This window comes from Mustela nivalis, assembly GCF_964662115.1.
Source record: "Mustela nivalis genome assembly, chromosome: 6".
NCBI classification, from domain to species: domain Eukaryota; kingdom Metazoa; phylum Chordata; class Mammalia; order Carnivora; family Mustelidae; genus Mustela; species Mustela nivalis.
In genome coordinates, this window is record NC_139025.1 from 95,684,009 (window position 1) to 95,704,937 (window position 20,929).

The 20,929-nt window shown below is 46.1% G+C and overlaps 2 protein-coding genes across 3 annotated transcripts in view; both read right to left on the minus strand.

Annotated features, from left to right (window-relative positions):
* Positions 1 to 19,284, minus strand: part of TEP1 (telomerase associated protein 1) — a 57,128-nt gene extending 37,844 nt beyond the window's left edge. Inside the window, exon 1 of one of the 2 annotated variants that reach the window (XM_082736738.1) lies at positions 19,263 to 19,284. The gene's annotated coding sequence lies outside the window, so the exon portion shown is untranslated. Of the gene's footprint in view, positions 1 to 206; positions 513 to 19,262 lie in introns of those variants that run through there. The other variant, XM_082736737.1, reaches the window with a different exon arrangement.
* Positions 11,796 to 20,469, minus strand: KLHL33 (kelch like family member 33). The gene is made up of 5 exons (XM_082736744.1): positions 20,296 to 20,469; positions 19,263 to 20,035; positions 14,746 to 15,670; positions 14,463 to 14,630; positions 11,796 to 14,358 (listed from the first exon to the last, which is right to left on the minus strand). The coding sequence occupies exons 2-5, from the start codon at positions 20,014 to 20,016 to the stop codon at positions 13,806 to 13,808; spliced, it is 2,400 nt and encodes a 799-aa protein (XP_082592870.1). The 5' UTR covers positions 20,017 to 20,035; positions 20,296 to 20,469; the 3' UTR covers positions 11,796 to 13,805.
* Positions 20,470 to 20,929: the final 460 nt, after the last annotated feature.

Consider the following 20,929-nt stretch of genomic DNA (forward strand, 5'->3'; position numbering starts at 1 on the left):
GTGCTTCCATCCCCTGCCACCCCACCCCCACAGTCTCCGCCGGCTCCCCCACTTTTCCTTTCACAACCACGCCCCGTCCCGAGCAGCCGGAGGACGCGGCGGCCAAAGGCCCCCTGCCGGCGCCAGGACCTCCCGGCTCTCCCGAGCGTCCGGCTCCCCACTGCCGAGCTCAGCGCCCCGGACCCCAGGCCCCGGCTGGCTTCTACCTGCACCCGGACCGTCCCCGGAACCCACGGGGCTGGCAGACGCTGGCTGACGGGGAGCGTGCCGGTTCTCGGCAGCAGGAAGCCGGGCAGGACTCTCGGCTCCGCCCGTAGGAAGAGTGGAAGCCGGAGGAGGAGCGAGCGGGGAACGGGGAGGGGACGGCGCTCGGGCGTGGACGCGGCCCGGGCCGGGTGCGGCGGCTGCCGCGAGCGAGCACAAGGCCACGGGGAGCTGAGCCGCCGGCTGGTGGCCGGAACGCGTAGAGGACGCAGCAACCTCTCCCGGACCCGGCTTTAGTCCCCGCCCCACTCGCGTCCCTCGCACTCCCCCTCCCACCTCCTCCTTTCTCCTGTTGTGTCCTCAAACTCGGCTTCTGGGGAGGGATTTTAGCATGTTCTCTTCCTATCTGGGCTCCTTTTCTCTTGGTGTCAAAAATAGGTGGACCCTTCCTCCTAAAGTTACTTGGTGAGAGTGGAAATAAAAGGTGAGAGAAAGTCTAATTCCCTGTAACCTGGGGAAATGCAGTGGCCTGTTAGCAGGTGTAGATATGGAATAATTAAGGCAGAGTGAGCTGAGAGCGTGCCAGCGTCCACCTGGAAGAGATCCGTGGATTACAAAGAATCTATTTGGAGCTATCCTGAAAAGCTAAGCAGAACTTTTCCCAGAAGGTAGGTCTAGGCTCTGGAAAGAGACAAGTGACCTTTAGGATGGTAATGCTAGTGCCACTTCATAAAGAGAAGAGCCAAACAGATAGTAGCAGGAGAAATGTGTTTAGCTTGGGTAGACAGATTATCTGTCTTCTGGAAAATAACCCCTTCGTTAGGGAGGTACTCTTAGTTCTCAGGTAATCACCTGAGCATTCGCTCCGACTTGGGGACATCCTGTCTTCTCAAATTATTGAGCTAGAGTCCAGTTTCTTTCCTTAGATGATTCCCTAGCTACCTGCCTTATCAGTCCCAACACTCCGTTCTTAAAACAGATAGATATTTTTATGCCTACATTTATGTAGGCATTATGAACTACAATGTATAAATAATGTATTTTACCTACACACATAATTTAAAAATTTATAAAATGTCTGAAGAGATATAAAAGAATAGAAGGAAGATGATTTATTATAAAACACTATGTGGGGGCATCTGTGCGCTCAGATGGGTAAGCGTCTGCCTTTAGCTCAAGATTATGATCTCCAGGTGCAGGATTGAGCCCACATCTATCAGTGCCGCTCCCAGCTCAACAAGAATTCTGCTTCTCCCTCTCCCTCTGCCTCTCCCCTTACTTGTGCTCTCTCTCTCTCAAATGAATAGATAAAATATGTTTAAAAAAAATAAAATACTGTGCATTTAATACATAAATATTTGGGCACAACATTCGAAAAGACAATGTGGTCCTCAGATACATGCAGCTCTATGTAGAATTACCTTGACTGTAACAGCTACAAATACAGCACAAAATGGGTATGTTAGGATGGTGATTCAAATACCATAAATAGGGGTGGCTGGGTGGCTCAGTGGGTTAAGCATCTACCTTCAGCTCAGGTCATGATCTTAGGGGCCTGTGATTGAGACCTGCACGGGGCTCTCTGCTCAGCAGGGAGGCTGCTTCCCCCCTTCTCTCTGCCTACTTGTGATATCTCTTTTTCTGTGAAATAAATTTATTTCTGTGAAATCAATAAATAAGATCCTTTTTAAAAATGCTATCTTGGGCGCCTGGGTGGCTCAGTGGGTTAAGCCGCTGCCTTCGGCTCAGGTCATGATCTCAGGGTCCTGGGATTGAGTCCCGCATAGGGTTCTCTGCTCCGCGGGGAGCCTGCTTCCTCCTCTCTCTCTCTTTGCCTGCCTCTCTGCCTACTTGTGATCTCTCTGTGTCAAATGAATAAATAAAATCTTTAAAAAAATAATAATAATAAAAATAAATAAAATAAAAATGCTATCTTATTAAAAAAAAAAAAAAAGACATACCAAAATAGAGGTACTGATGTGGCATGATTTCCAAAATGCCAAATAATTTCTGGCAAATTTTCAAACAAAACAAGTAGTGATAATCCCATAATATTTATAGTAGTAGCATTCCTGGAAAGGTCAGGATATATTAAACCATATATAAAATGCCTTATGATTATATTTAAAATAAAATAAAATCTTAATTATAATGGGTTTTCAACTACATGAGTGACTGGCAAATCATTCAAAGTTTTCAGTGATGCAGGGTCGCTTATTACGTGGGAGGGCCCTGCACAGTTGCTGAATGTCTAGCAATCTTGGCTAGCCATTAATCCTGCCCATTAAATGTCTATGGATAACTGTAATAATTATGAGAGGGAAAAAAGCCTCCACAAATTTCTGAATCCACTCCCCAGGTGCATTACTGCTCATTGGAGGTCTGTCTCAAGGGGAAGGAGAGGAGTTTGGTGAAGGAACACCAGATCTAGGAAACCCGTGGGGTGCCTGGGTGGCTTAATAGATAAAACCTCCAACTCTTGACTTCACTCAGGTCGTGATCTCAGGGTCATGAGGTTGAGCCCTGGGACAGGCTCTGTACTGGGCATTGGGCCTGCTTTACATTCTCTCTCTGCCCCTCCCTGCTTGTTCTGCCCTCCATATGCCCACGCACTCTCTCTAAACAAACAAACAAAAAAACAACCCTGGGAAGCCAGAAAGAAGAGGTCCTGCAAAGAGACTCTAATGGTGGCATAGTGAGAAGAAGGAAATAAGAGATGAAAAGAGTGGAGTGCACATATGACTTCCTTCTGAAGGCCTAAATCTCTAAGGCCTGCTCCCCTTAGAATAAGGGGAATACCTTAGATAATTGTCCCACCTCAAGGCCTCCTCCTCTGCAGCTCTCCATGGGAACTATCTGCCCTACCAGTGAAAGAACAGGATATGCAAGCCCTTCCAACTTAGTCCAATGAGCTTTGAAGCTTCAGATCAGAGAACTCCCATCAGATGCAGGGAGAATACCAACCGGGGCCCCCTACTTCCTGATTTACTAGGAAGATCAAGAGTTTACTTTCTGGTTAGTTGTCGCAACAAAGAAATTTAAGGCCAGCAAAGCCTAAACACTGGAACTACTGGAGATCTTTTAAAAAGTCCATAACCCAGAGGCACCTGGGTGGCTCACTTTGTTGTCTCCCACTCTTGGTTTTGGCTCAGGTCATGATCTCAGTCAGGGTTGTGAGATCCAGCCCACTGGCAGGCTCTGCTCTCAGCAGGGAATCTACTTGAGATTGTCTCTCTCCCTCTCCCTCTTCCCTTTGGCTCAGGACTCGCAGTCTCTCTTTCTCTCTAAAATAAGTAAGTGAATAAATATTTTAAAAATCTTTTTAAAAAAATTCCATAACCCTGGCCCCACCCCAGACCAGTTAAATCACAGTCTTCTGAGTCGGACCTGGGTCCCAGCAGTTTTTGAAGCTCCCTAGATGATACTAATACACAGGCAAGTTTTGGGAACTTCTGCCCCAGGGTCTTGCTAATCAAACTATGGAATTGTTGACCACTATCATCAGTATCACCTTGCTAGAAACACAGACTCTCAGCCTCCACCCCTGACCTATGAATCACAAACTATAATTTAACAAGATTCCCAGATTATTCCCACTCACATTAAACTTTGAGAAGCACTAATCTTGACAAGTGGAGTGGGCCCTGGCGTCTGCTTTTCCAAACCCTGGGGGCCAGATCTGGCAAGTGGTGTTTTAACAGGCTCTCCAGGAGATTTTGATATATGCTAAAGTTTAATAACACCTGATTAAAACTGGGATTGCTTCTCACCACTCTCCACACCCCTTAAAATTTCTGATTCAGTAGATCTGGGATAGGACCCAAGAATTTGCATTTCTAACAAGTATTGTTCAAGTAATGTTGATTCTGATCTCTGATTCTGGGATCACATTTTGAAAAACACTGGTCTGGAGTGATTCTCCAGACAGAGAGACAGTAACTACCTACCCTACTGCAGTTTAATAAGGAAAGTCTCTGCGACACCTGAATTTCATATATATAATTCATATATATTGGGCCCAACTTGATTCTGTCCCAGTGAGAGAGCCACTGACTAATCCATAAGGATATTTCAGCTGGATTTTGAGGGAGCTAGATGAATTATCTCTGCCTTGCAACAGAGAAAATCTCTCGACTAGCAAAAAGTTTACAAAGTCCAAATGTAGTTTTTCTCTCCAGTGGACAGTTATAAATGCACATTGCCAATGTTTGTTCCATTGAGTCTTGCTTTCCTAAATTAGCCTCTTGAGTTGAAGCAAACTTTCTTCAGATTGTAGTGTCCAGACTGATTCCTTTCTGGGGCGAAGGAGTGCCATCCTCTGAGCCTTTTGAAACACCTTTATTAAGGGCCCTCCCACCTATGAAAATTGTTCATCTCTTCTTATCTGCTTTATTGCACACTTCTTGTCCTCCCCCATTTTGATTCAACAAACACCTGCTATAATATTATATATCAACTACACTTCAATTAAAAAATTGTCTAATCTGTTAAGCAGCTACCAAGTGCAAATGATAGCATGTAAAATATATAAAACATGCATTCTTCTCAAGGTGTCATGATCTCATGAGGGAAACAGACATATGCAGAAGTCACAAAATAATTACGCAGAATTCTGGAAAACAACATGGAGGTTCCTCAAAAAGTTGTAAATAGAGCTATCCTATGACCCAGCAATCGCTACTGGGTATTTACCCTAAAGATACAAAGACTGTGATCTGAAGGGGCATGTGCACCCAAATGTTTATAGCAGCAATGTCCACAATAGCCAAACTATGGAAAGAACCTAGATGTCCATCAACAGATGAATGGATAAAGAAGATGTGATATATATATATCACATCTTCTTTATCCATTCATATATATATATATATATATATATATATATATATATATATACAATGGAATACTATGCAGCCATCAAAAGAAATGAAATCTTGCCATTTGCAATGACATGGATGGAACTAGAAGGTAATATGCTAAATGAAATAAGTCAATCAGGGAAAAATAATTATCATGCGATTTCTCTGATATGAGGAATTTGAGAGTCAGGGCAGGGGGATGTTGTGGGGGGTAGGGAAGGGAAAAATGAAACAAGATAGGATCAGGAGGGAGACAACCCATAAGAGACTCTTAATCTCACAAAACAAACTGAGGGTTGCTGGGAAATGGGGGAGTAGGGATAGGGTGGTTGGGTTATGAATATTGGGGAGGGTATGTGCTATGGTGAGTGCTATGAAATGTGTAAGCCTGACGATTCACAGACCTGTACCCCTGGGGCAAATAATACATTATATGTTAATAAAAATAATATTTAAAAAAAGCTTTTATAAAAAAAAATAATAGGCATGGGGCGCCTGGGTAGCACAGTGGGTTAAGCCTCTGCCTTCTGCTCAGGTCATGATCTCAGGGTCCTGGGATCAAGCCCCCTGCATCAGGCTTTCTGCTCAGCAGGAAGCCTGCTTCCCCCTCTCTCTCTGCCTGCCTCTCTGCCTACTTGTGATCTCTCTCTCCATGTCAAATAAATAAGTAAAATCTTTTTAACAAATAGGCAGATTATGAGAAATGCTATATTCCACTAGGAAACAAACTACAGGTTTATGTGGGGAAGGGACTTTGAGCAACTTCCTGGAGAGATAGGACTTTGAACTGGGAAGGGCAGGCCTCCTCAGATAGGAAGCTGAGATGAGTGAGAACCTTGGGAATGTAAAGGCCACTGGTTTCAATGGATTTGTTCTTCTTTGTGAATAATTACCTTTAGACTTACAGCTTGTGTTTCTGTTCAGTCTAACTACTACCAACTTCGAAACATCATACAAGTTGTGATACATGGACAAGCACTTATTCAGTAGTACCTGACATCCCAAAGTAGCCCTCTGGGCCACCTGAAAGCTACAGAAGCCCATCAGCAGATTGCAAGAACTTTAGGGCATTTTTCTTTCTGACCCCTCTAACTCAAAACAACAGGTCTCTGACCTGTTGACATTTACTAACACCTCCCTTCACCTTCCTGTAAGGGACTGTAAACTCTCTCTCTTTGTCTAGTCTTCCTTATCAGGTATGACAGATTAAAGTAGATCAAAAAAAAAATAATAATAAAGTAGATCACAAATTTTTTGCTTCTCCTGTCACTGAGAAATGGAGTCTGATTTTTCACTTCTTGAATCTGGGATGACTTGGTGACTTTCTTGGCCAATATATGCGCAGAAGTGTCATTCTGGGACTTTCGAGGCTAGGTCAAAGAAACTTTGCACCTTCTACCCAAGACTCTTGGAAGCCTCCCTCTGGAGGCTGCCGAGTAAGTTCAACTACCCTTAGACTACCACACGGAAGAGGCCATGTACTGGAGCTTTAGTTAATGATCTCAGTTGAGTTAGTTTTCCAGCCACTCCCATGAGGGCACCAAACACGTGAACCTAGCTGTCTTGGGCATTCCAGACCAGCCCACTGACAAGCTGAATACAACCCAAGTAACCTCCATCAATGAACAAAGAACAGAAAAATCATCTAGCTAAACCCTACCTAAATTTAAGTGAAACCAATGACACATAAAATCATGAGAAAAAATGGTAAAGTAGTTGTTGTCTTAAGTCACTAAGTTTTGGGTAGTTTGTTATGCATCATTAGATAACTGGAACTCTAGACCTGCAACATTTAAGGTTAGTTTACATCAGATTACATTGTAGCCAACCCACCCTCCTTAACCTCTTAAATCACATCCTAATACATTGGTTTGTGCAATAGTGACTTGCAGTAGAATTGCTTATCCTGGTAGGTAGGTTAGCTGAAGTACATGTCAATCCAGGTAGCAAGCATCTCTGCTTGGACAAGGAGGCTCATATCTGTAGAAATGGCTACATTCCCTCATTATTCATTCAACAAATATTTCTTCATTGATATCAGATTAATCAGCATCCAAACCAACCTCTGAGATGTATGCAGTGAAGTCATGTTTCCCTAATAGCTGTATAGCCCCAGGGTTACAGTCAACAAATACAAGGAGACACTGTGGTGATCTATTAGATTTAGAACTCCTTTCCACCCTTGTGCCCTAGGATCAGTCTAGTCATTGTGTTCAGGGAAGTGACCTTGTTTCTCAGCCCACAGAGAGGTATTGGGAAGAGGTCTTAACAGAAGACAGTGAATAGATTTAATATATTGTTCTGCCTTCTTCTACCTTTTGTATAAAAATGTAATATCAACTTTCATAATGTCTTGGGACATTGTTACATAATATTAAAACAAAAGAATCCATGCTGCCTAAAACTGTTAACAGGGGGCATCTGGGTGGCTCAGTGGGTTAAAGCCTCTGTCTTCAGCTCAGGTCAGGATCCCAGGGTGCTGGGATCAAGCCCCGCATCGGGCTCTCTGCTTAGCGGGGACCCTGCTTCCTCCTCTCTCTCTGCCTACTTGTGATCTCTGTCTGTCAAATAAATAAATACAATCTTAAAAAAAAAAAAAAACCTTTAAAACTCAGTTAACAGGTAACTTCAACACCTGCTCCCTGCATATTAGCAAACATGTGTTTGAACAGACTACACAAGTGGTCGGAGGCCATTTTGGGTGGCCACATTCTAGATATGCAGCTCTAACAAAAACTTACCCAGATTCACTACAGAAATTGCTATGGCCAGGTAATCTAGCACTTAGTATTGTCCCATAGCACTGCTCCTTGTGAGCACCTGAGAAAAGGAGTCCATGCTGTGAATCAGTTATCCTGGAGGCTCTGAACAGGGCTGGACAATCCTGCCTGTAGCTTGCTAGCCACATTTTAGCAGTTGGAGAAAAAGAGCTGTTAACACTTTCCTAACTACTCAGTTTCTCACTTGACAGTCCAAAGGGTTCGAATGACCTGCCCCAGTTGAAACAGTCAGTAAGAGAAGGAGCTAGGACTAGAACACAAGTCCCTTGATTCCCAGTCCAGACCTTGACCACAGTAATCTGTTAGCTTTGACAGTCTTTAGCATTATTGCCTACAGAATGCCACTGTTTAAATGTTAAAATGAACTGCTGTCCTGGAGGCCTCTTTCTTTCTCTCTCTTTTTAAATTTTATTTACTTGTTTATTTGAGAGAGAGAGAGAGAGAGAGAGAACATGGGCAACGGGAGTGACTGAGGGATTTCCCACTCAGCAGAGAACCTGAGGTTGAGCTCGATCCCAGGCCCCCAAGTTTATGATCTGAGCCGAAGATAGACACCTAATTGACTGAGACACCCAGGTGCCCCTGGAGGCCTTTTTCATGCACACATTAAAAGAGGATGTTAGCAGTTCATAAGTCTTGGAAGATGGGGCCTGTCTGAGGAGTACAGACTCATGTCAAAGAGTAATCATACTAAAACAAACAAACAAAGAGTAATCATATTTAAAACGTGATCAGGAAACCTGATCTCACATAGGACTTGAGTTCTGCTTCTGGGTGGTTGGGGCATTTCATAGTAAACTTTGGATGGAAAAATAGTGGACTTGGGGGAATCTTTTAATGGCTTGTGGGAATAATGAAACCATATATGGGAATAAGGATAGTCCCAGGAGGAGTGGAATACTTGGCCACCACATTAGAGACTCTAAGATGGGTGTGGAGATGGTATAGTATAGTAACTAAATGTGCACTCTGGAGTTCAACAGATCTGTGTCTAAATTCTACTCTGCTATTGATGAGCTGTGTGACCTAGGCTGCAGAAGAAAATAAGGTAAGGTGATATCATAAACCCTGAACTGAGTAAGAGACTGGTCCTTGAGTCTGCACTAAGACCAGATATTGCTGATAAGGTAAAACGGCCAGTCAAGGTCCTCTGTTTGAAAAGTTTCACCTGATATACTATACTCGCAACAATCCCTGGCTCAATACATCCTAGCAAATGAAACAAACTACTGGAAGGAAGAGCTTTGTGCTCTAGCTGAGCTTCTTTGAAATTCACAACTAGTATGTGTTACAGCACTTTTATATCAGACTCCTCAGAACTATGTCTCTAAGCCTCCAGTGCCATTTATACCTTTAATTGCTCCCATTTGTAGTATCCAGTAATGGGTTTCATAAATAAAACCCACCATTCTGGAGAGGCGGATCTACATTGGAGAGGTGACATAATTAAAGAAAGCAGGATCTGGGCTACCGGTGGCTCAGTTGGTTAAGCATATGCGTTAGGTTCAGGTCACGATCTCAGGGTCCAGGGATGGAGCCCTGTATCAGCAGGGAGTCTGCTTCTCTCTCTCTCTCCCTCTGCCCCTCCCCTTTGCACTCTCTATCTCTCTCACTCTCTCACTCAAATAAATAAATAAAATCTTAAAAAAGATAGAAAATGGGCTTGAATTCCTTCTACTTGAGTTTGAATACACACTTAACATTTATAAACAATATAACCTTAGGTAAATAAAGTCACTCCTCTAAGTTTCGGGTTTTTTTAAAAAGATTTTATTTATTTATTTGACAGACAGAAATCCCAAGTAGGCAGAGAGGTAGGCGGGGAGAAAAAAGACTATAATCTCACTGCTAGTGACATACACATATATCGCTGCATATGTATATACGTGTGTGTGTGTGTGTGTTTTTTTGGTCCTGTATTAACAAGAACTATGATACATTTACACTCTTCCACATGTAGCCCCTTGATCCCAGGGGTTGGCTAAGATTTGGAATGCAGTCTAGGCCCTGAAAGAGTAGTTTGGACTTTCTTGCCTATAGACCCCAAACTGTGATGCTTGTCCAAGCCAGCCTCTTGGTCCTTATGTATAGATATGTCACCTGGAAACTGCTCTCATAAACAGCTTTCCTCCTCGTTACCTAGACTGTGCCACATACCTTGGCTTCCTGCACTTTATAAAGAAAAGTTTGAATGACATGATCTCTAAAATCTCCTCTTTCTATTATTCCATTAAACAATCTTGCTGGGCAGTTTTCCAGTTTTCTGGCCTTGTGGCTTCTTCAGCCCTGGCTCTTTCTGGGCAAATAAGAATACTTGGTTTTGTATCTGCTAGGATTTTCACATAACTTTCACCCTCCTTTTTTTCTCATTTTAAACTTTTTCTCCTCTTAAACTTTCCAGGTATCTAGGACATAATACATGTAATGTTTTTAACAGATAAAACATTGGGATAAGAAACCAGTTAGGTTTCTATTTCAGTAGCTCAGAATCACATGATGAGTCAAGTAAAGAAGAAAGATAAGGGGAGAACAAGCTTAAATGATTTCAAAGCTTTGTGTATAGGACAAAGGCAAAACTGATAGTATCAACAAAGCCTGATGAATCTGAAGTCATGACGGTGGTTCATCCAAGTATAGGGGAGGAAGGCAGGAAAAAAAATCAGACTAGAACCCAGGTTGGTTATTATGACTTTACATGGAGGGGAGGGAAGATTTCTCAAAGACAATGAACATAAAGCAAGGTAAAGGAAGAACATGGACAACCTAGAATGAGGCACAGGAGACCAAGGATCCTGGTAGTCCAATGTATTTACTGATACCAGACATCAGCCTGCATGCCTAGTCCTATCCAGGTCCTGAGTCAGTCTTGAAAAGATAGGAGCAATACAGAAATTTCATCCTTACCCACAAAGGTTGAAAGAAGAGTATGGAGGGACCTAGTAGGGGAATATCTAAAATCCTCATTATCTGATGTACCAAAGGTAAGAGTTCTGGGCCTCTACACACTCACCAAACTATAGCTTAATCCCTGGATTCCCATGATTGACCACTCTGTGTGAGTGTTTTCCATCCCATTCCTGATTCTCACTCCACCTCCCTTCTGGGGTCTGAATCTCAGACCACTTGGCTAGGGCCCCAACCTGTTACCTGCCCTATATCAGGACTTTCTCAGTGAGGAGTAGACCACTGACCACTGTCCTGCTACAAATCAGAGGCCTTCTTCTCTCTTCTCACTCCTTCCTCAACCCAAAACCCAATAATGAGGGGGTTCCTGGGTGACTCAGCTGGTTAGGTATCCAATTCCTGAGCTAAGGGTCATGAGTTCAAACCCTGAATCAGGCTGCATACACATCTGGGTGGGATGCCTACCTTTAAAAACAAACAAACAAAATCCTAAATAGCAAAAGCTAGAGACTTCTGTAACTAACTACCCCTATCCACATACTTTTGGATCCTTGGCTGTTAGCTCTTCCTGGAATGGAGCCATGCTCTTTTGGATAATATAGCTTTCTGCCACCTCTTTGGTTTTTTTTTTTTTTAATAATTTTTTGAAGGTTATTTGTTTGTTTGTTTGTTTGTTTGTTTAAATAATCTCTACACTCAACATGGGGCTTGAATTCACAACCCCAAGATCAAGAGTCACATGTTACTCCAACTGAGCCAGCCAGATATCCCCTCTACCGCCTCTTTGGATTGGAGAAGTAAGATAAGGCCCAGGAGAGTGTGCTCTCTGTAACCAGGGGAGGAGAAATATTCAGGAAAGAGCCAATTTTCAAGCCAGTCAATCCTGCAGAAAGATAAGGAAGAATGAGGATGGCCTTATATTATTAAGTGACAAGTAGATCATGGTGACTATGAGGGTAGGTGGTTTCAATAGTGTGGTGGAGATAGAAGCCAAATTACATGGGACTTTTACATGATTTTTATAATAGAAAAACTGAGACAAGAATCATTCAATAATTATGAAACCTTTATTTTAGTCTGCCTTTGCCTACAAACCACAAAAAATATGTTCACAGAAGTTCATCCTAAAAACTCAATCCTCATAGTTTCTCAGAACCTTCAATTTCCTTCTTCTCTGGTTTCTTCAGTCTTTCTTCCCTTTTCTCATATATATCCTACTTATCCCTCCTTATGTTCATCTATGCTCCAAACCAGAGATATAGGGGGGCAAAAGAACTTAATAATGAAACCTCAAAAAAAAAAAAAAAAAGTATGTCAAGCACCTCCAGGCCAGGATGAAGAAAGGCACAAGAGAGACTCCTTTATCTCACCCTTAGGAGCATGAGAATCTTAATGAACAATGGTAATAGAAAACTGACCTATACAAAGAACTGGCCCTTCTTTGCCCTGAGCTGCTCAGGGGTCAGAAATGGAAATACCAAACAGGAAAGACTTAGGAGAGATGTGGATGGAGAGAATATATAATTAAGTGCAAGCTACTATCTTCAGAAAAGCTCCAGAGAAGAGGGTGGGCTGGAAACAGCAGCAGAAGCCTCCAAAGAACCATCTGGAATACTGGCATTCCCTTTGCTAGAGAGACACAGGGCGCTACATGTCCCACCTGCTCCTTTTCTCTGACTGGAGTGCCTTTCCCCTTTTCTGACTGGTGAGTTTCCAAGGAGTCTTCAAAATCCAATCCAAACTACACCCATTTGATGACGACTTCCTTAGCAGAAGCTTTTCCTGGGCAGAGTTCACTCCTCTGTTGTCTGAGTTCTCACACCTCTAAGAGCGAGCGAAGAGAGGAAGGAGATAAGTGTCCCTACTCCTAAGTCCACCCACAAGTCTACCTGCTGGTCAGGAGCTCTCCAATCTCTGTGTCCTTGTGCCTCATTTAGTGCCTGGCACATAGTAGGGGATTGATCACTATGTGCGAGAAGGGAGAAGAGAAAAGAAAGGAGGAAAAGGAAAGAAAAGAAAAAAGGAAAGGAAAAAGAAAGGAAGAAAGAGCACGGTAGAGGAAAGGAGAAAGAAAGCATCTGACTTAACTTTGCCTGGCCAAAAAAAGGGAAATGAATCTTAAAAACTCAAGAGGAAAGAGAAAGAAAGGGGGGAAACCACTTTTCTGAGTCCTCTTTGTCTCTCACTTTTCCTCTCTTCCACCTCCTCTCACAACTTAGGACCTCATACCACAACTGTCCTGTTGTCACTCCTGATCCCTGAACTCACCTCAAAGGAAGGAAAGAAGCCAGTCAGCCTTCTGGCTTTTTCCATCCCACCCCTCAAACCTCATTCCATCCCTTTCCCACTATAGACACCTGGCTCCTTTGCCCGGGCATCCTCCTCTTCCCCACACGCAGCATTCCCGCCTCATCTCCTGGGCAACTCAGGCTCCTTTGCAGCACCAGGTTGCCAAGAGGCTGTTAGGGGCAGCCTGAAGTGTGTGGGCTGAGGAAACATTGGACTGAACCTGCAAGTTACCTGAGAAAGAATATTGCCAAGAGGGTTTAGGTGTCCCGGGGATTGGAGAGTAGAAAGGAGCAAGTCCTAAAAAAGGGAAGAGCATGACAATTACAGTCCTTTTCCCCACACTCCTCATACTCTTTCAGGGGTGGCCTTTCCACATTTTTCATTTTGATCCATGGGTCAGAATCAGCATTTTGCTGACTGTCCTCTCGTGGCCCCTACACACTGACTACTTCTTAACTGTCTTCCCCACTAGATACACTTGCCCTACCAACAATTGTGTCAGGGTCCCTAAACCTTGTAGAGCTGCTCCTGGGCCTCCTCACCTTATCCAGGCATTCAGCTGCCTCCCCCTTTTTCCAGGAGTTCTGGAGCTACCTTTTGCTCAACAGAGATCATATATACAAAAGCAGTCTGTGAGTTATAAAACATTGTGCTAGAATAAAATGCTATCGTGATTAAAGCCTTCTCCTTCTCCCCCCATCATCTGTGTCCTTCTCTCATGATATTTCTGATCCCTTCCTCCACCCCCTCAGCCCCTGCTGCTCCCCACTCACCCAGCAGGTTTGGTTTGGTGCCGCGTGGGAACCAAAGCTATGTGCTGCACAGTGGGCAGCTCCAGGATGCAGGCCGGCATCTCAGCCCGAGGCTTCGGCAGAGTTCCCAGGCAGAGCCAGCGGCCCAGGCCAGGGCAGTAAGCATGGATAAGGTGGGAGAGGGCATAAGTACGGTGGCTGTAGCCCCCCAGCACCAGGAGCTCCCCCTGCAGAGCTGCACCTGCAGCCCCCACATGGGGGGAGGGCAAAGGTGCCAGATGAGTCCAGCTATCAGTCCTTGGCTCATAGGTCTCAAAGCTCAGTAGGTCCCCTGTCTTGCCTAGCCCACCTGCTACATACAGCCGGCCCCCCAGAGCGGCCATGACATGGCCAGCCCGAGGTATGCCCATAGGGCTCAGAAGTGTCCCTGGCTTCTCCAGCTTGGGGTCATAGTGCAGCAAGGAGGACAGGTATTGGTCAGCACTGCTGCAGCCACCGCTCACGTACAGTCGGCCCTCCAAAACAGCGGCTGCGTGGGCAAAGCATGGTGCTGGAAGGGCAGGAGCTGGCCTGAGGGAAAACAGGGCACCTGATCAGGCGAAAATCCTCTTCGGCTTCCCCTCCAAGCCCCCTAGTCCCTCCCTGATGTCTAGAAACAGCCCCTTCCTGCTCACCTCCAGACATTGAGCTCGGGGTTATATGCCTCCACAGAGTCGAGAGCAACATCACCGTTCCGGCCGCCCAGGGCATAGAGTAGTCCATCCAGGGCCACCAGGGGAAAAAAGCTCCGAGCCTGGCACAAAGGCGCCTTCGCCTCCCAGTCCTCTTGACTGGGGTCCCACCTGGACACAGTGTAATGAAAGGTGAGAGTAGTGACCCCAGGACTCTATGGTTGGCTGGGCCAACAACTTCCCTCAGCTGCCCACCCTGAGGCCTGCTCTTCAATGGGGCCCATACCTGAGAGTTGAAGCCAGGGTGTTGGCATGACTGTAGAAATCCTGTCCCCCACACACATAGAGTTCACTTCCTGCCAGGCTCGCAGCTCCGTGCCGGAAACGCCCTGGGGCAGGCAGGGCAGGGAGCCGTCCCCACTCCACAGTTCGAACCAATCCTGTACCGCAGCAGAAGGCTCGGGCCCACCACACTCCTCGGGATGGCTGTCTTCTGGCCATGTCTGATTGGAGCCCATCTCCGCCAATCACTACCAGGGCCTGGTCAGGCTCCCTCCGCCTCACTTGACCTGGAACTGCAGCCTCCACCAGGAGCTGATGCAGCAAGTCAGGGGGCAGGGCTGGAGGCAGCCCAGCTGCCCGTACCCTCCGCAGCTCCCTGGTGGACATGCGGCCAAAGCGAACACATTGAAGGAGGGCCTTGGCCTCTGACTCCTGGGTCTCAGGGTTGGCAGCTAACCAACGCCATGCAGCCATGAAGGCCTCAAACTCCTCTTGCACGTGTAGTTCATCGCTATCCAGGAGCTCGGCCAGGCAGGCAGATGGTAAAGAAGGGAAAGTGGGGCACAAAGCCACAGCAGGCAGGTGGGTGAGGAGGTAGTGACGGGCTTTGCTCCAAAGCCTCTCTAATCCAGGGGCTTCAGCTATGGGGAACAGTGCCAGGCAGCGTGCGGGGCTGAGGCCCCGGGCCAAGGCTCTCTGGCACAGAGCAAGGCAAGAAGAGCTCTGGTACTGCAGAGCAGCCTGGGCAGCTCTCAGTAATCCTGGCCACCTTGCCCGCACGGCACCAGAGTAGGCGAAAGAGACGAGGAGTCTCAGGTCCTGGGCAGAGATGGTATGCAAAGACACCTCTGTGCCCTGGGATTCCCTCATCCCACTCAGGAGCATGGCGCCAAAGAACTCACTGCCACAGGCCAGGGCTGCTCGGTGCACTGCAAGAAGAAGCAGAGGGGAATCCAGAGTGTTGCAAATTGCCAGGCAGGATCCCAGCTTCACACCCCCAACTTGGGGCCACCACCCAAGGCCACAGGCCAAACTGTGGTGTGCAAAAGAATACCATGGGGTGCTCATTAAAATGCAGGATTCAGGGACCCACCCCCAAAACCCCCAAAGATTCTGACTCAGTAGGTCTGCATGGAGACCCTAGAAATTTGTATCTTTACATTTTCAAGCATCCTGCATGATTCTCATGTGAGTGGCCTAAAGACACTGTGATAAACATTGCTTTAGTTTTTTGTTTTGTGGTGTTTTTTTTTTTTTTTTAATCTAGGTCAATTAGAAAAAGAGCCTTGATGGATCAAGTTGAGTAGATGCTATAGACAACATTTGCTAAAAGGGGGCAAAAAACAAACTGCAAAGACCAATGTGAAATTTATATAAGTTTGTATTGTGAGCAAAATAAAGTTCTTTCCTTTGCCATCGTAAAAGCCACTGGCTTCAGTTATTCTGTTATTCCAGTTTTAATTAGAAAATAGTACCACGTGCAGGAATGGCTGTGACCTAACCTCCTCTAACTGCCATCTCCTACTTAAGGTTTCCCATTTACAGCTTTTCTCTGCACACCTCCTGCCCATGTCAGTACAATTCATGGAATCATGACATTTTAAACTGGAAGCCTTCGAAATCATCCAGTTCTGTTGCTCCTTTTAAGAGAAGGAAACTGAATCCTACAGAAAGGAAGTGATTTATTTTCTATCCAACAGATAAGATCTGAGCTGATCTCACCACCCAATGGCAATGATGTCAGGCTGCAAGGAGCATACTCGGGTATCCATACCCTTCCTGTCTGAATGGCCCCCGTGACACCAAACTATCCGGTTAACCAAAGCTACTAAATCACTAAACTCATATGCTTCCTAATGCAACTCAGTTTAAGATATTTGGCATTTGGCATGGAGTATCATGACCAAAGTATTTAACCTAAATCTAATCGAAGCTCTAGCTCTCAATTCAAATTTATAGGAAATTGAGAGACTAAAGGAACAAGTTAAAACCATAATGGAAAACACATACACATCTAGAAAATGGAGCATTCTACAAGCTAACTAATCCTGTTTTTTCAGCTAAGTCAAGTCCTCACAAGAGTAAAGGAAGCATAAGAGATATGTATCTGAGCACAGCATAATCCTCAAGGGGGTCCTAGGTTGAAAGAACCAGCTCTAAAAGACGTTTTTTGGACAAGTGGGAAAATTTCAACATGGACTAGATAATACTAAGGAATTATTATTCACTTCATTAGTCATAAGGAAGGTATTATGGTAATGTCCTCTTTTAAAGAGACATAGACCCAAGTATTTATTAGCAAAATGTCAGATTTACTTTAAACTTCACTGATAAATAAAGAGATGAAACAAATATCATAAGGGGCATCTGGGTGGCTCAGGGGGTTAAAGCCTCTGCCTTCCACTCAGGTCATGATCCCGGGGTCCTGGAATCGAGTCCCGCATATGGCTCTCTGCTCAGCAGGGAGCCTGCTCCCCGCCCCACCCCGTCTGCCTCTATGCCTACTTGTGATCTCTGTCTGTCAAATAAATAAATAAAATCTTTTTAGAAAAATGTTAACTATTAAGTCTGGGAGATGGGTGTTTGAGTGCTCATATTAATATTTTCTTAATTTGCTATGTGTTTGAAATGCTTCATAAGAAAAAAGGGGGAAATGCTATTGGAAGTGCTCTGAGGCAGGTAACAGGGCTGAACTCCCAGAAAAGCTTACAAACCTCCAGCTGCTCTGACCAACTGTGGCACATTGGCCTCTCTCAAAGGACAGGTGATGTTGATGTGGCTTTCCACTATCTTTTTAAGCAGTCAGTAGTGCCTCAGTGCTTCCTGAGAAGTGATTATCAGTGACAGCTTGAGAAAATCTGCATTCCTCAAGGCAGGTAAGCCTTTTCAGTTCCCATATAGTCAACCAACCTGTAGCTCAGGGCCACAGGGAAAGGGTTATGGCCACTTGTATTCTCCCTCCTATTCATCATTATTCCCTAGAATTTTACATGGTAGGTTTCCACCATTAAGTTGAAATGTTTCTTAGGGAAATGAAGGCAGGGATAGAAGTACGTTTAAATTCCAAACCCTAGAGAAAACTTTATAACTATGAAATTGTAAATCCCCCCTCCAGTTACTACTATCAGAAATGATAACAAGCACACAGAGACCTGCTGTGGATTGAATCTCGCCCCCCCCCCATCCAAATCATATGTTGAAGCCATAGTCCCCAGTGTGGTGATATTTGTAGGTGGGGCCATTGGCAGGTAATTAGGTATGGGAGTGGAACCCTCATGAATGGGATTACTACCCTTATAAGAATAGACATTAGCAAGATAACCTCTCCCTCCACCAGGTGGGGATACAGTGAGAAGGTGGCCCTCTGCAAACCTGGAAGAGAGCCCTAACCAGAACATGACCATAAGGGCACCCTGATCTTGGACTTTCAGGCTCCTGAACTGTTAAGAAATAAATTTCTATTGTCAAACCACCCAGTCTATGGTATTTTTGTTACAGCAGTCCAAGCTAAGACTGGATGGTTTTTCCTCTGAGAGTCCCAGAAGCACTTTGAGTTCCAGTCATTCCAATGAGCAGTAACTTTGTGATTTTGGACCTGTCTTAAAGTCTGGTCTCTCAGTAAGGTATAAAAGCTGAACCAGATAATCTCTGAACCAATACCTTTTAATTTCAAATTTGTATGTGCCTGCATTCTAATTCCCATTTGTCAGATACTATATGTCTTTGGTTTGGTTGCACAGAAGGGAATGCATGGCCTAGTGAAAGCAGACTGGGCTATTGAATATCAGCTAATATCCCTATTCTCACCAGTTATCATCTCTTAGTTTACCACTTTCCCCCTGCACCTAGGGATAATGATACCTACTTCACTAGTTTAAAGCAAGAATGAAAAGAGAGGACGTGTGTAAAAATTCCTGGACCCCCGTACCTCACTAAGTTAGTAGAATCTGAATAATACTCAATTTATTCAACTGTCCTTAGCTTTCCTAGTGATGAACACAGTTAACTTCAAAGTAGTCTTAAGATTGTGGATAAACAAAACCAGATCTTGTTGTTAGCTGTAGGACTCCTGTCTACCATGGTGTCAAGCACACTTAGGTGAGAGGACACACAGTGAGTTTTCCCACTATATTCCTCTGGCTTTCCTGTGTCCTAAATAGAAGATGCCAAGAAGGGCCTTTGGTTAATCCCTGTTTAAGTCAATCACTTTCTACTTGTTCTCCTGGCTTAGACTATACTCCTAACACCAGCCAGCTGGCTGGAAATCCCTTGTTACTGGGCACAGGGAAAGCCACACGTTGAAGGGTCATCTTAAATTTGTCAGTGCTCCCAGGAAAACAACTCAGCTGCGCATGCCTCACTCTCAGTGGGTCGGGAAAGGCACCAAAGGCCACCCCCAGGGAAATTCTGACTGCAACAGGGATCAAAACCACTGTGGTAGGGTTCAAACCACCCACATCTTGCACATTTGCATCTTGCATATTTGCACCTGCAGTAATGTAATGCCACCCAGGTCCTCACCTCGCAGCCGACAGCCGCCTGCTTCCAGCTCCAGGTCACACCCGACACCCTCTTTGTATAGGAGCTCAATACTGCGCAGGTTCTCCCTCAGCTCCTCCACCTGGCTGGGCGGCTTTCCGTCTTCCCTGGCACTTCCAACCCCTTCACATCTCCACTGGGCTGCGACCTTCACCCGGGGTGCTCCCAGAGCCTCCGCCACGACCAGCACATCTCCTCCCGGGGCAGGGCCCAGGAACCCCTCATAGGCAAAGGTCAGCACGGCCTCCCAGGCCCTGGCGGTCACATTGAGGCTGAGGGGCGGTTGTGGACCTCTGCCGCCCAGCAGCCTGTCTCGGAAGAGGCTGCTAATCGCAGCCAAGATTACCCGATGCACCCCGTATACTCGCCCAGCAACGGACACCTCTTCGTCCAGCAACAACCTCTGCTCCCGAAGCCGCTGTGCCTCCGCGAAAAACTGACTCGGGTGTTCCTCGCTGCGCAGTCCCTCCGGCTCCACTGTGTCGTCTCCGTCTTCAGTCTCTTCCTCCTCTTCTTCCTCTAGGGACAAGGCTGGAGATGGAAGGTTCCCCGGGGCCAAAGGCCTGGGGACAGTCCCTTCCAGAGGAAAGGGGGGCAAACCGGGATCCTCGTCCGGGGAAGGAGGCCAGGAAGGGGTTCTCCGGTCGGGTAAAGGGAGGCCGAGGAAGTCCTTCTGGGCAGGAAGAGAGACGCTCCCGGGGTCGGAGGGATGATGTGCGGAGTCCGAGACGCTCATGGTCGGTTTCGCTGTTTTGCTGCAGGGAAAGAGAGGAGGGGTTCAGAGCTGGACCCAGAGAGGCCGGAGGAACTCCTGCCTCCAACCGGCAACATGACAGTCCCTCTCCCTACTTCAAACCCCACTCCCCATCCCCAATCCCAAGGCTCGCGCCCCTAGGCTATGCTGTCCGACCCTGGGATTCACCAAGCGCAGCGAAGCGTGCAAGGAGCCTGTGTACGGACTCAGTACCCTCAGTGTATCCCACCCGGCTTGCCCCCAGCCCATCCCGATAGTCACCCTCCCGAGAAACCAGCGTTCCTCCTGCCTCTCACTTAAACCTTCTTAGCTTCGGACCATATGGCAGAGGGAACTTGCCCCGCAACCAGGTCAACGGCCCCACCCAACTAATTATAGCCGGTGCTGGCGGGCTTGGGGACTGGGCTCCAGGCGCCCAAACTCTGACATCCAATCCCCCGGGGCTCGTCCCGAGATGACCTCCTCCCTTCCACCTGTAGGTCACGTCCTTGCGCTGAGCGAGGCAAATTCAGAAGCCAAGGAGGATGCAGGGATGGGGGAGTGAGCCAGGCTATAAAGGCTGCGTTCACCGGACGGGTCTAAGGGGTGGAGGAGTGTGGAGGTCTGCGCAGACCTGCGGGAGCATGGGACCAGAAAATCGAAGGATGTGTTTGGGGTCAGTTCTAGGGTTTGGCTGTTGGTTTTCCTGTGCACGATAAAGCTGAGATTCTGGAGGGAATAGTACTGACATGAAATGCACACATAACCCGGCTGGATCCACCCAGGGCAGAGGTGAAGGGGAAGGAGTCAGGGATACCTACCACCGGTGATCCACCCCACAGCTTAGGATTTCCTCCCTGTCCAGAAGTGGGGTCAGTGGTGAGAAAGAGAAGCCGAACCCTGCCGTGTTCAGAGA